At 35.3% G+C, this 13,557-nt stretch overlaps 1 protein-coding gene across 1 annotated transcript in view; it reads right to left on the minus strand.

Moving 5' to 3' along the window:
* LOC143241081 (gamma-aminobutyric acid type B receptor subunit 2-like) overlaps positions 1-13,330 on the minus strand; it is a 178,983-nt gene extending 165,653 nt beyond the window's left edge. Inside the window, exon 1 of the mRNA XM_076484600.1 lies at positions 12,685-13,330. Within this exon, the coding sequence (XP_076340715.1) occupies positions 12,685-12,942 (258 nt within the window). The 5' untranslated portion in view covers positions 12,943-13,330. The remainder of the gene's footprint in view (positions 1-12,684) is intronic.
* Positions 13,331-13,557: the final 227 nt, after the last annotated feature.

Below are 13,557 nucleotides of genomic sequence, written 5' to 3' on the forward strand. Positions count from 1 at the left end.
CATTCAACATTTCGTCTTACTTCTTCAGGAGCGTTCGTTAAAACAGAAACCAAAACTAACAGAAGAAAGATCTAAATCAACCGTAAATAATTTGTTGACATCTTTATTTTTCAGTGTTACATAAAACCATTCCAATAAAATAAAACCTTTTGTTTGTTTGTTTGTTTGTTTTTGAATTTTGCTCAAAGCTACTCGAGGGCTATCTGTGCTAACCGTCCCTAATTTAGTAGTGTAATACTAGAGAGAAGGCAACTAGTCATCACCACCCTCAGCTAACTCTTGGGCTACACTTTTACCAACGAATAGTGAGATTGACCGTAACATTATAACGCCCCCACGGCTGAAAGGGTGAGCATGTTTGGCGCGACGGGGATGCAAACCCGCGACCCTCAGATTACGAGTCGCACGCCTTAACACGTTTGGCCATGCCGAGCCCCCAAACCTTTTGAGGATATGAGGTTTTATTACAGAAAAAAATTTGTTTTTGTTTTTTCTACCAACAGCTGCTCTTTGTATTTATTGTTCATTTGATTGAATAAATGACGCTATTTATTAATATATTATGCACAATCACTGAAATACATCTAAAAAGTTACAAAAAATATTTCGTTTTGCGCTTCAAGCTATTTCCACTTTTCTCAATATAATCTCAATATTAGTTAACATTTGTGTTGTGTGTCACAGCAGCAATAGTACTAACTACACACACATATATAATAATTTCACATTTTATTCGGTTAAAATGTGATTAGGATCTCTATTTATCGTCCTACTTTAGTAACTTTAATACACAACTCAGCCTTAGTGGAGTTCCACGCGCATAATAATATTTAAGACATGACTCAGTTTACCAAGTATAAAAAATGTAATACTAGTAGAGCAAAGCTAAGCCTTGCTAGATATGAAAATATACAATACAGCTTTAAGTAGTATTATATAAGCATAGCTTTACTATAAATGATATTATGTGTTTTCATACATTGTAAGGCTATGCTTTGCTAGACATGAAAGGTTATAACAATATAATGCTTCTATAGAATACAGAAAATAACAGACACTAACGGATTTTTAGCGGCTGACGAGTGTGACACGTAACCAACATCAAGGCAACACGCAACACTATGTTCTAATTGTAATGCTCACGATGGAGAAAAAAAACAACAACATGCCCTTGAGCAGTTTTTAAATCATGATCACATAGGTTATGCTACAAATGTTTGCATTCGCAGACGCTTTGCGAATAAAAAATAACATTACAAACACGTAGAATACCAACATGTCTGAAGCAACATAATCCACTAGTCCATATAACAGTATATAAGTATATAAAGGCGAGGGTGTCTCTTTTATTACAGGTATATCGTGACACATTACACTAGGCTTAATAATAACACGCATCGTATTTACCCTGTTAATAGTTGAGACCATTCGAACATGCACTATTCCAATGATTATTTAGAGCTATGAAGTATGAAAATAAATATATATAGATACTGAAATAAAAATATTAAAGACAACCCAGGTATTTATTCTTATTTAGCCTTAACTTATTAAACGTACCGTTACATAACCTTTCTCACTTACACTAATGTCATTGTGTCCCACGAGATGAAAGCTAACAACTTTTAACTATATTGTGAAATTATGTAAAAACTGATGAAAAATATTTTTCGTAATTCATCATGCTTTTGTTGTTGTTGTTGTTATTCAGGTATATACAGCAGTGGTGCACAAAGTCCGGCCCGCAACGAGTCGCCGAGTGGCCCGCGATGTCCAACGGGAAAGTCAAACATAGAGAGTTCTCGTGCTTAGAGTTCGAGCCTGCGCGAAGATTAAGCGCTATAGAAGAATATGCATTAGATTAGATACTGGATGGTCCCATATTTGTATCGAGCAATAAAGAAAATTTAATAGCAAGTAATAAATCAGAAGATTTAGGTGCAGCATGTGAGGTCAGTTACGATATTTCGTTGATGATAGCGAAATCTGGCCGACCATTCACTGATGGTGATTTTGTCAAGCAATGTATGATTACTGCATCGGAAAAGTTCGGAAGCAGTTCGCAAGCTACAGACGGTGGATTCAAGGTGGCTTTGAATCATATAACAGTTTAACGAAGAATTTCACACCTCTCAGCAGACGTGACAAGGCAGCTTACAAATAAAGAAGCCAACTTTGTCTGCTTCTCTTTGGCAGCAGACGAGTCGACTGAAATCAGTTCAACAGCACAGCTACCAGTTTTTGTTCGTGGTGTTTCATCATCGTTTGATATCACAGAAGAACTAATCGGCATGGGTTCCATGAAGGGTCAGACAACTGGGTCTACTCAATTCGAGGTGACAGTTCGATTGTCTAGTAGTATTTCATTGGATTTCACGAAACTGGTAACTGTAACAACTGATGGAGCACCAGCCATGACCGGAGAAAGTAGCGGGCTGGTAGCACTGTTGATGAAGCATCGAGGAAAGCAGAACAGACAGTTGGTGAAGTTGCACTGTATTATTCACCAACAGAACCGGTGCAGTAAAGAACTTGATTTTCAGGCACTTATAGCATTAGTGACGAAAACCATTAATTTCATTAAATCACGAGGGCTCAATCACTGTCAGTTTCGAAGTCTTCTTGAAGAAATTGATTCAGACTATTGTGACCTTGTGTGTCACCGTGAAGTACGCTGGCTGAGTCGAGGGAAGATTCTGGGAGTTGATTGATGAGGTGATAGAATTCCTCAGAAGCAAGAACAAAGACACAGAAGTGACTTACGTGACTGATCCAGCATGGCAAGCTGATTTGACTTTTCTGGTCGACATGATACAACACTTGAATGATCTAAATTTGAAGTTGCAAGGCAAAAATCAGCTTGTCTGTCAGCTTGCAAATCACGTCTCAGCTTTTTAGGACACAGTTGCTGTTGTTCCAGCAGCAAGCAGCATCAGGCAATTTCGTGCACTTTCCCACTTTTCAGTTACAGCTACAGAAGAATCAGGACATTGACACACAAGTTTATGTTGGGAAGCTAGATACCTTGATTCAATCCTTCAACTCACGGTTTCATGACTTTGACCAATGCAGATTGTTGATGAAACTTTTTGCTGATCCGCTCAGTGTGTCAGTGGATGACTTGTCAGCAGAATATCAGCTCGAACTTACTGATCTCCAGGCATCTGATGAACTGCGTGCTATTTACCGAAAAAACAGTTTGCTTGACCTCTACAAAACGTTGCCTGATACATTTGCTAATCTGAAAGAGAATGCACTTGTCCACACCAGCATGTTTGGCAGCATGTACTGCTGCGAACAGGCTTTCTCGCATATGAAACTGAACAAAAACAACACTCACAATCAGTTGACTGATGATCATCTGGAAGCAGTCTTGCGTCTTTCAACGTCAGACATCAAGCCAGACATTTCTAACCTCGTAGATGATATTGCAGCACCATCCATTGCACTGACTTTGTGACAGTTGACGTATCATAACATTTCTGAGAATAATGTGTAAACTATTTGATGTAATCGTTATTTGTGCATTCTTAAATGTTATGTCTATCTTGTGTAAAACAATTGTTGGACGATTTTAATCTTCACTTTTTGTGGCCCCCAACGGTTACGAGAAGTCTCTTTGTGGCCCCTGACTCAAAACGTTTGTGCACCACTGATATACAGCATTCTGTTCTCATCTCACTCGCTAGCCTGGTAAAGTGATATCTTCCATTTATTTTTTCGTTTGATTTTCTAGCATAAAAACTCATGAATTTGTGTGCTGTCTCCGAATTTAAAAGGAAAATAAATTAACGGATATAAAAAAAAACACATTAGAATTTAGAATAACATGTGAGACAACTAATTGGGGGGACCCGACATGGCCAGGTAGGTTAAGGCGTTCGACTCGTAATCTGAGAGTTGCGAGTTCGAGTCCCGGTCGCACCAAACATGCTCGCACTTTCAGCCGTGAGGACGTTATAATGTGCGGTCAATCCCACTATTCGTTGGTAAAATAGTAGCTCAAGAATTGGCGGTGGGTGGTGATGACTAGCTGCCTTACCTCTAGTCTTACATTGCTAAATTAGGGACGACTAGCGCAAATAGCCCTCGTGTAGCTTGACGCGAAATTAAAAAAACAAAGAAACTATTTGTTTCAAGTCCTAATATTTGAAATTGAAAACTATGAAGTATTTAGCAATGATTAAGCCAACAAGCATTTTCCTTGCTTCTTTAACACCACTGCTTCGAGTTTTTAAAACTCAAGTTAATAATTAATTTTTGAACATTAATTGCTACTTTTACTTGTTTGAAACATTTTCTATCAAGTCTAATCCCCAGTTAACAAAAAAGAAGATTATATATTTATATTTATTATTACTTCATAATTTAAACAGTAAAGTAAAATCATAATGCTGTCGAAACAACGACAACATGTTCACAAAAAAAACAACAACGCATCATATCTTGGTTTTTGACCACATTCCTTGACAATATGTTTCCCTAAACCATATCATTGTTTTACACATGCAAGACCACCACTCAGAGTTGGTGAATTTAAATTACCAACTGTCATGGTGATACTGTGCAAATTATAGACGGCGCCATCACTTTGATAACAGTTTTTTTGGTGTTTTTTTATGTGGCAGCACGATTCCCTTTACTCCTAAATCATTTAGGTTCGTAAATATTAATCACTAGAATATCTCGTTGCATCCTAGAATAAATGACTAACTATGTAATCCACGTGTTCACTGTAGAGAATATTAGATTGCACAAAATGTGTACAAGAATAGTTTTGCATGAAAGAGCGGCAAGTAATGTATAATAAAATAAATGTCTCTCTGCTTCAGTTTAAGAACTGTCAGTGTTGAGTTATATTGCATTCATATTTAAAGTAGTTGTACACCCTCATCTATGAAGAGCCACTAGACGATTGGTGTCGTTTTAAGTTGTGTTGCAAAAATATATTCCTCGAAACGCGGACCTCAGTGAAATAGTTTGGACGATTTGGACATAATCTGTTTAATTTTCAACTTTAGCCAACTATCGACAAATAACAGAACTTTTCTTGCAGTAATAATATAATCGTAACTCGTACGTTGTATCACACTTTTAAATATGAATAATGGCCAATTCCTTTGCAGTCAGAAACAAAGTGGTAACTGCTTAATTTTGTACTATTAACTGCTTAATTATGTGCGTATTATTTTAATAGAAAAATACGTTGGATCTTTTCCCATGATATATCAATAAAAGCATTTAAGAAGATCTTTCAGGGTTTTTTTGGCTAAAATGCGTCTCAATTTGCACATAAAGTGGCCAAGTTCTACAAAATACCTAAATACGATTCCCCACTTGTCATTAGGGTGTACAAATTTCAGAAAATTGCATCCTTCATCAGTAACCCCGAAACTAAAATAACGTAGTGACAAGTGGTAAACTGAATGATAGAATGACCTTCACATTTACTTACGATATGTATTTTGACTAATATTAAAGCTCACTATGCTTACTAGTTTATAGCACTCAAAAGGTTTTACTTACCACATTAAAACTCACTTTGAAAGTAATGCTTTTATAACTATACCACAGGAATTTACAGGAAAATAAATATATTGGTAAAATACCTGGATTATAAGTTTCATTGCCTGTCAGTCATTGGAGGAAACAACATTTTTGTTACACAAAGATAAATACATACAATGACTCTTCTTGACAATGGATTGATTAATTATTTGGAATTAAGCACAAAGCTATACAATGGATATCTCTGCTCTGCAAACCACGGGTATCGAAACCAGTCTTAAATTTTCAAACTTAACAATGAGCCACTGGAAAGCCTAACAAATAAAACAGGCAACAAATATTAGCAGGAAAAGAAAATACAAGAACGTCCCTATGTTAAAGGTATTTTCGAAAACATACTTGAGTAATACAAAGAGTACAAATTCACATGGGTTTCTTTATAAGCCAGAAAACAAAACTATCGCACTTGGCACACACTAAGGCTCGATAAAAACCAGAAACACTATTTTCAAATTTCTTCTTAAATGTGAACTGCTATATGTTAGAGAAGCAGAAAGACCATCAAAAGTCAGAAAACAGGTACAGAAAATATAGTGTTTGAATACGTTATATTAAAACATTTTGTTGAACTTCAACATGATTTTACCGCCTATGCCGCCACGTCCGATTAAACTTCAGCTGGCGTGCTGTCCATTGCAAAAGGCTCTATCATAAAATTTCCATCTCCAAGCCACATCTACACCCCTTGTTGGCTTTCCATAATCCATCTAGTGTACAAGAACGACAGTTCCCTAGCACTCGTTTCAACAATCAGATTGCAGAAATGTCTATAGACGTTACGTTCGGTGACTTTACGAGTATGTTTTCGAATGGAACAGTATGTATACCAGTTTCATTTTCCTGTTGCTTAAAGTATGTAACGGTAGCAGAAATAGGTCATGGAAACAATTTGTTTCACTTTTCTCAGACAGAGGTCCTTCTTGATTATATTGCGTATCACTGCCTGAAGCACGTGAACGACTTTTACCAGTGAACTTGTATTCCTGGATTCTCACCCACTCCAAGACGCCTCACACTGCAAGAAGTATCTTTCTGAATAGTATCGGTGCCACACGTTTAATCATATTATTTTGTTTTTCTATAATATAAAATGGAAAATATATCTTTTTTATGGAAAAATCTAAATTCCTGATATGTACACATCTTTTTTATCTTAATCTTAGGTGTATGGATATTTTGTGTCGGAAAAAGCTGTTACATCCTCTTTCCACAAATAACCAGTTTCTCTGTTGCATCACATTACCTACAAAATGTCGCAATATAATTTTGAAACAATCTGTTCCACTGCGGCGTTAATAAAATTAGCTGATGACTTGCGGATTTGTATACTCAAATTCGTCTTGATATAAGGTGTTCTATACTACCTAAGTACCTACAGTAGCCCATCATGTCAGAAGAGCAAATCACATAACAGGATAAGAACCATGTATAAGAACAAGAGAGATATAAAAATGCATTCTGTATCAAAGTAACTGATAACATACTCGAACGGTTTAGCATAGATGTTAACAGAAGCTGAATATTAATTTGAAAACATCCGAACGGTTTGTTAGAATTTATGACCCGGCAAGGCTAGATGTTTAGGGGCGCTCCACTTGCAACCTGAGGGTTGCGGATTCATATCCCCGTCACACCAAACATGCTCGCCTTTTCAGCCGTGAGAGCGTTACAACGTTACGGTCAATCTCACTATTCGTTGGTAAAAGAGTAGCCCAAGAGTTGGCAGTGGGTGATGATTACTAATTGCCTTTCCTCTAGCCTCACACTGCTAAATTAGGGACGACTAGCGCAGATAGCCTTCTTGTAGCTTTGCACGAAATTCAAAACAAACCAAAACCAACGGTCATCAAAGGTCGAAACGTTATTCGCTCTCTCTATATAAAATGTTTCTCAACCCAAACCAGTCGTTTTTACATATATTTTTCTCTACAAGTGGGTTTTCTCGTTATCACTGATCAAAACCAACGGATATTGAGATAGGCCGTGATATTATAATACCTTCACGGCTGAAAGGGCAAGCACATTCAGCGAAAATTATTCGAACCAACGACCTATAGCAATTTTTATAGGACTCGGATCTATTCACCGTAAGGAAAGAAACATTATCTTTAAGAAAATCCTCACTGCTAGAAAAGAAATACAATTTTAATAAATAACTAACTTACTACAAATAAGTAAGCATTATCAAGGAAATAGCCTACACTATTTTTCTATATAAAATTTGTCTTTTGTGATTATGAGAAACCCACTTAAATTAAAAATACGTTTTCAAGACGGCTGGTATGGGTATTAAAAGTTTTATTAAAATAAAATAGAGAACAACGTTTCGACCTTCCTAGATCATCTCCAGGTTAACGTGTTCTCTACTTTATTTTAATGAAAGTTTTAATACCCAAGTCAGCCATCTTGAGTCTTGAAATACGTAAAAATTCCCTTCACTGCAATCAACATACAACAAGGAAATTATTAAAAAAGAAGAAAAATAACCTTGCATTACGAGAGAAGAAAGGCACATTTAATAAGATCTACTTATCCTGAGATGAGAATAAAGTAAGATGAACCCACTACAAAGAAAGAACCAGAACTCTTGCATAAAAGTAATCTTGAATCGATAGAAAAGAAAATTATCTTTATTAAAGTCAACATTTCTCTCCAGAAAAACAGTTTTGCAATAATAAAAAAAAAACTATTACCAATAAGATCAGGTGACTAAACTCAAGGATTTTACAAAAGGAAAGCTACATAATGGGTTCAGCATGTTAGACCTCAAGTTTGCTGCTGAGCCACTGAAAGGTAAATTATAAGAATACAAGGTACCTACTGTGATATTCAAAGAATTCAAACGTTCTCGTTATAAATGTGATATTCATTATACGAAAATAATGCTGCATTTGTATTTTGTTAAAAAATTTGATCATCTCCCCTAGCGTTAAAATACTGTATGAGATATATTTGTTTTGTTTACTGTCAAGCGGAAAGCTACACAATGGGCTGTCTAGTATGGAAACCAGATTTCTATCACCTTAAGCTTACAGATTTACCACTGAGCCACTAGTGTGGATGGAATATAAAAAGAAGCTTACCAAAAAGACCGAATTCATTCCTTCTTCAATAACGTCATATTACTTTAATGTAACTAATAAAAAAGTCATGTTATTAAACAATATGAAACACACACACGGGGCACAAATATGTATTTTGTTCTGTGGAAATGAAATTGTTTGGAACTGTTTCATATATTGTTTGTTTTGTTTCTTTTTAAATTTCGCGCCAAGCTACACGAGAGCTATCTGCGCTAGCCGTCCCTAATTTAGCAATGTAAGACTAGAAGTAAGGCAGCTAGTCATCACCATCCACTGCCAATTCTAGGGCTACTTTTTTTTACCAACGAATAGTGGGATTGACAGTCACATAAAAACGCCCACACGACGAAAAGAGAGAGCATGTTTGGTGCGACCGGGATACGAACCCGCCACCCTCAGATTACGAGTCGAACGCCTTAACCCACCTGGCCATGCAGGGCCATTTCATATATAAAGGGCTCACAGAAAAATGGTTCATGTCCATATAAATATGCATAGCTTTAAATAAAATGTGCAGCAATTGCGTGTAAATGTTTCACATTAGTAGGTAAAGAAGAGAAATTAAAGAAGGTGGTAGCTTTGTAAGCAAAACTAAAAAACAAAAGCGAAGAGACGAAATTAAGTTATTGTAGACTTTTCTGTTTACATACTTTATTCAAAATTAAAAATAGGAAGTATTTTGCTTTATACTGAACATATGCACATCTATATGTAAAAACGGCTCGTTTGGGTTGAGAAAATGTTTTACGTAGAGGAATGGACAACGTTTCGACCTGCTTCGGTTATCGTCAGGTTCACAAAGAAAAGGTTCATTCACCATTTTTGTCTACTTTGATTCTAGAAAATTTCAGAAATCTTGAAACTGCTAATCTTGGAGTAGGTGTTATTTTTCTTAATGGTAATAACGTGAAGATGAAATTCTGGTTTCCAAGCTTTTAAAAAGTTTAGTTTTCAAAAATGTAAAATGTTCTTTAAAATGGCTTTCAAAATAGCCCGTACTTTGACATTATTTGCTTTTAGGTAATGCAGCTCCGGAAAACAAATAAGTGTATTACATGCAGTGACGAGCATTTGTCTCAACGCTTGCAATGCGAGCACCTAGCAACCACGGCCGATGAGTTCTTGTTTTACGTATTACAAATTTTTCGAAATATGCTAATGACATGAAACAATCCACTAACTCTGTTTCTACCTAACTGAAGAAGTTGCCTACTTCTTTTTGGTTGTAAATATTTATTTTTAAAAGCCTGCTACACCACCGTTGAATAAGGTAAAACTTCAATCAATAGAAATAACAAAATAGCTTCCTTCCTTTCATCTAAGCAATCTTTTACCGAGAGCTCATTTCATAACACTCAACTCAGAACTAAAGTATAATTAGTTTCACAATTGCTTCTAGCTCTTTATCATATTACGTATTATAATTTATTATGTTACGTACGTTACGTATTACTATTTCAAACAGCCAGAAATTTTAATTTGCATTTGGCGATTAATTAAATGTTAATATGCTTTAAATTTATGATACTTCCCAACGAGATTGATACACACTATATTTTTAACACAAATATAATCTAATATACAAAAAAATACAATTTATAATAATGGTTATTACTAATAGTTATTACAAATGATGGCTTATATAACAAACTTACAAATAGCAATGAGTATTATATCTGGTCTGGAACGTAACATTTTATTGGCGATCCAGGTCCACGAGGTGTATATTACTTTTATGTTGTCACACAGGTATACTTAACTCGACGAGAAGGCTAGCTAGCTCTATTCTTGTTTGATCTCACATCTTTACAAACTGACTTTTTCCGATGAAGACAGTTAATGTCCTCGTAAAAATACTAACGTCCGAAGTTAATTCACTGAAGTTATACGGCTTGTAATGTTCGAAGTCTATAAATGTTCCTGGGTAAATTCTGTAAATTTCCCATTAATAGGTGTAAATCACAATTATACCTTCAGAGGTCTATAGCACACTGACAGTAACTGACAAATAATATTATCCTTCTTCTACTGTCTCTCGCTAGCTGCTTTTACATGACCCACGCGAGTTTCTCGAAGTTTTAACAATGTTGGAAAACGCGCTAACGTTTTCGTAAAACAAATATTGTTGATTCCTACTCCAAAGAATCGTCTACAAATTTAGAAAACAGGCGGAACTTGCGCAATACACAGCCATCAATACACGTTACATATAAAGAGAAAACTATACTGATACAAATGTAAGCACCAAAATAAATTTACAATAATAAATCTATTACATATTGTTAAAGGTAATACAACATCCCATCCAATGTAACCTATTTGGTAATGTAATCGGCATGTTTCTTCTGTACAAGTTGCTTCCGTTTAGACATTTAGTAAAACAATAGTTTATGTAGTGTATGTGGCACATAAAATACATCATACATTAATAAACACTTTGGTTTTACTTTTTCGCTCAGGTTTCTCTAGATAGATTAATTTACATCAAATCACTCCATAGAATAGCACTACCTTATTAAGAAAACAATATAGTATAAAACATTATCAAATCATTACAGGAATTCCTCACGTTAGTAAATTTAAATAAAGAAAATATAATTAATGGAAATATCCCATATTAGTCAATTTAAATAAGAAATATAATTATAATTATTTCTCAAAAATAACAGTATAAAACTAGTTAATAACGAATTAAGAAAAAAAATACTCTTCACAAGAAATATAAAAGGTACCAATTCTTTTGTAAATTTATTCAGCATGAAAAATGTTTCGAGCCAGTTTCTGCAAGCATTAAACAAATGAAATATTTTAAAAGACTTGAATTATTTCAGGTGATGTTACGAGAAACATTACAAGCTAAGTAAGCCAATTAACAGATTAGCTATCTTAAGTCACTAACGGAAAGAGAGTATAGAGGAAGAAAAAAATATGTTCTCTGTAACCTGGGAATAACAAATTAGTTTCTGTTTACTGATATCAAGACACAAAACAGAAAACAAAGCTCATGGAAAAAAGAACAGAACAAAATTATATTTACTAGCATCTAATCCGATTAGCGAAGAGATTTTATCTGAAATGTAATATCTTACACAAGAGAAAACTTAATTGTATTATGTTATATCCTTGGATAAAAAGATGTTTTATTACAATTTTACGGCGTCATATTAATACGTCATCAGACTTGTCAGCAGTGATTTCTTTTACAACTGTTCTAAAAACTTGTTTCATACAAAGACAAGAAAGTTACATATTCTGTTCAACACGGCTTGTAATATTTGTGAAAGATGTTTTTAATATGAAACGTTCTCCTAAACTATAGCAAAGCAAATGTGTGGTTAATAACTGTGAATAATCACAAATTAAATGTCAAATTATTGCTTAAATATGTCAGATGGCAGCACTGTCTGCGGTGAAACTGAAATGTTCTGTTGAAAAGCTCTTCTGTTGAACTGTCAGTGAGGTCAACTTTCTTCTACAAAAATCTTATGATTGTGGTTGTTGTTTAAGCTGGGGTAATATATAATAAAACTTTGCTTACTTCCGTTGATATAAATAAATAAAACTCGTAAAATCAAACCATGTCTTCTCTCATACACATAAGTAAAGCTCACTGACTTGGAGCGCTACGTCTATCAACGAGATATTACACTGGTACAAAATAATAAGCGTGTTATATGTTACAGTTTCGTTATTTTTATCTAACAGAACAACACGATATGATTTAGAGATTTGTTCGGTGTGAATAACGATACTTTCTACGGACATCAACTGCACAGAATACTCTATAAACGTCGAATTACAGATGTCATAATTAAAAACGTGAGTAACTGAATTAAACGTTTCAAATCAAACTTAAGTTACAGATATCACCTTACAATATACATCTCCGTAACAATCAACGTAAAATTTAACTTCGATTATCAAATTGAAAGAAACATGGCTTGCAGACATTCGTTTACTCTTTAAGATATTTATAAACGAAACTGAGTAGGAAATTAATCAATCATTCGTTGGTGTTTGAACCACCTCTTACCTGAGTGTCGTTCCACTCTAAGGTCAGATGGTAACCTGGGAGTACGTTCGGAGAACTGTTGATATGCTCCAAAGCCAAGGTGACTGCTGGTATGACTCCGAGTCCTATTTCTCCTTCTGGTACTTTCTTGCTAACTGGGAAGAACCCGCCAATCAGCAGCTCTGAGGGTACGGCAACAACAGTTTGCAGAAATAGCCAGAGTCCAAGGCTAAAAGCTCCATAAGCACTACCACTGGTCAATGCGAGCCACTTCGACATGCTTTAGATAGTTATAATATAAACCTTCGTCAGTTCAACGGAGACGACTGTTAAGGGACCCGGGTAGAAACCCCAGCCTCTTGCCGTAAGATCATCAGAATTCTCGGTGCACGGAGAAAAGGTAACATCTAGATTGTGGTTCTGAGTCCTTAAATTAGCAGCTTATGGTCATTAAATAAAAGTTCGTGGTAGACATTATGAGTAACTTTAAATCTGATGTTCTCTGGTTGTTAGGAACAAATTATGTCTATTGAGACAGAGAAGTTAAACTAACTCTTGGTACTGCCGGCTTTCTCGGATTTATATAGTTTTATCTGGACTTTCTTAACAATGGCTTGACAAGCTGTGGATGCACGCTCTAACACTGATTCGCACGTACAAAGTCTGAAGCCTGAACATTAGAAGTCAACCTTTATCTCCGTTCGCTAGAGGGCGCTAAATGCTTTAAGAACAATACGTAAGGCCAAAAGAGCATACAAGTAGCTTGAGATTAAATATACATAAATGCAGGAGGCGTTATTGAAGACTGAAATAAAACTACATGTAAACTGTTAAACCAGTGATAGAGCCAAATGAACTAAAACAAACCTACTTTCTCTAAAATTCAAAATAAGA

This window comes from Tachypleus tridentatus, chromosome 2, assembly GCF_004210375.1.
Source record: "Tachypleus tridentatus isolate NWPU-2018 chromosome 2, ASM421037v1, whole genome shotgun sequence".
Lineage (NCBI taxonomy): Eukaryota > Metazoa > Arthropoda > Merostomata > Xiphosura > Limulidae > Tachypleus > Tachypleus tridentatus.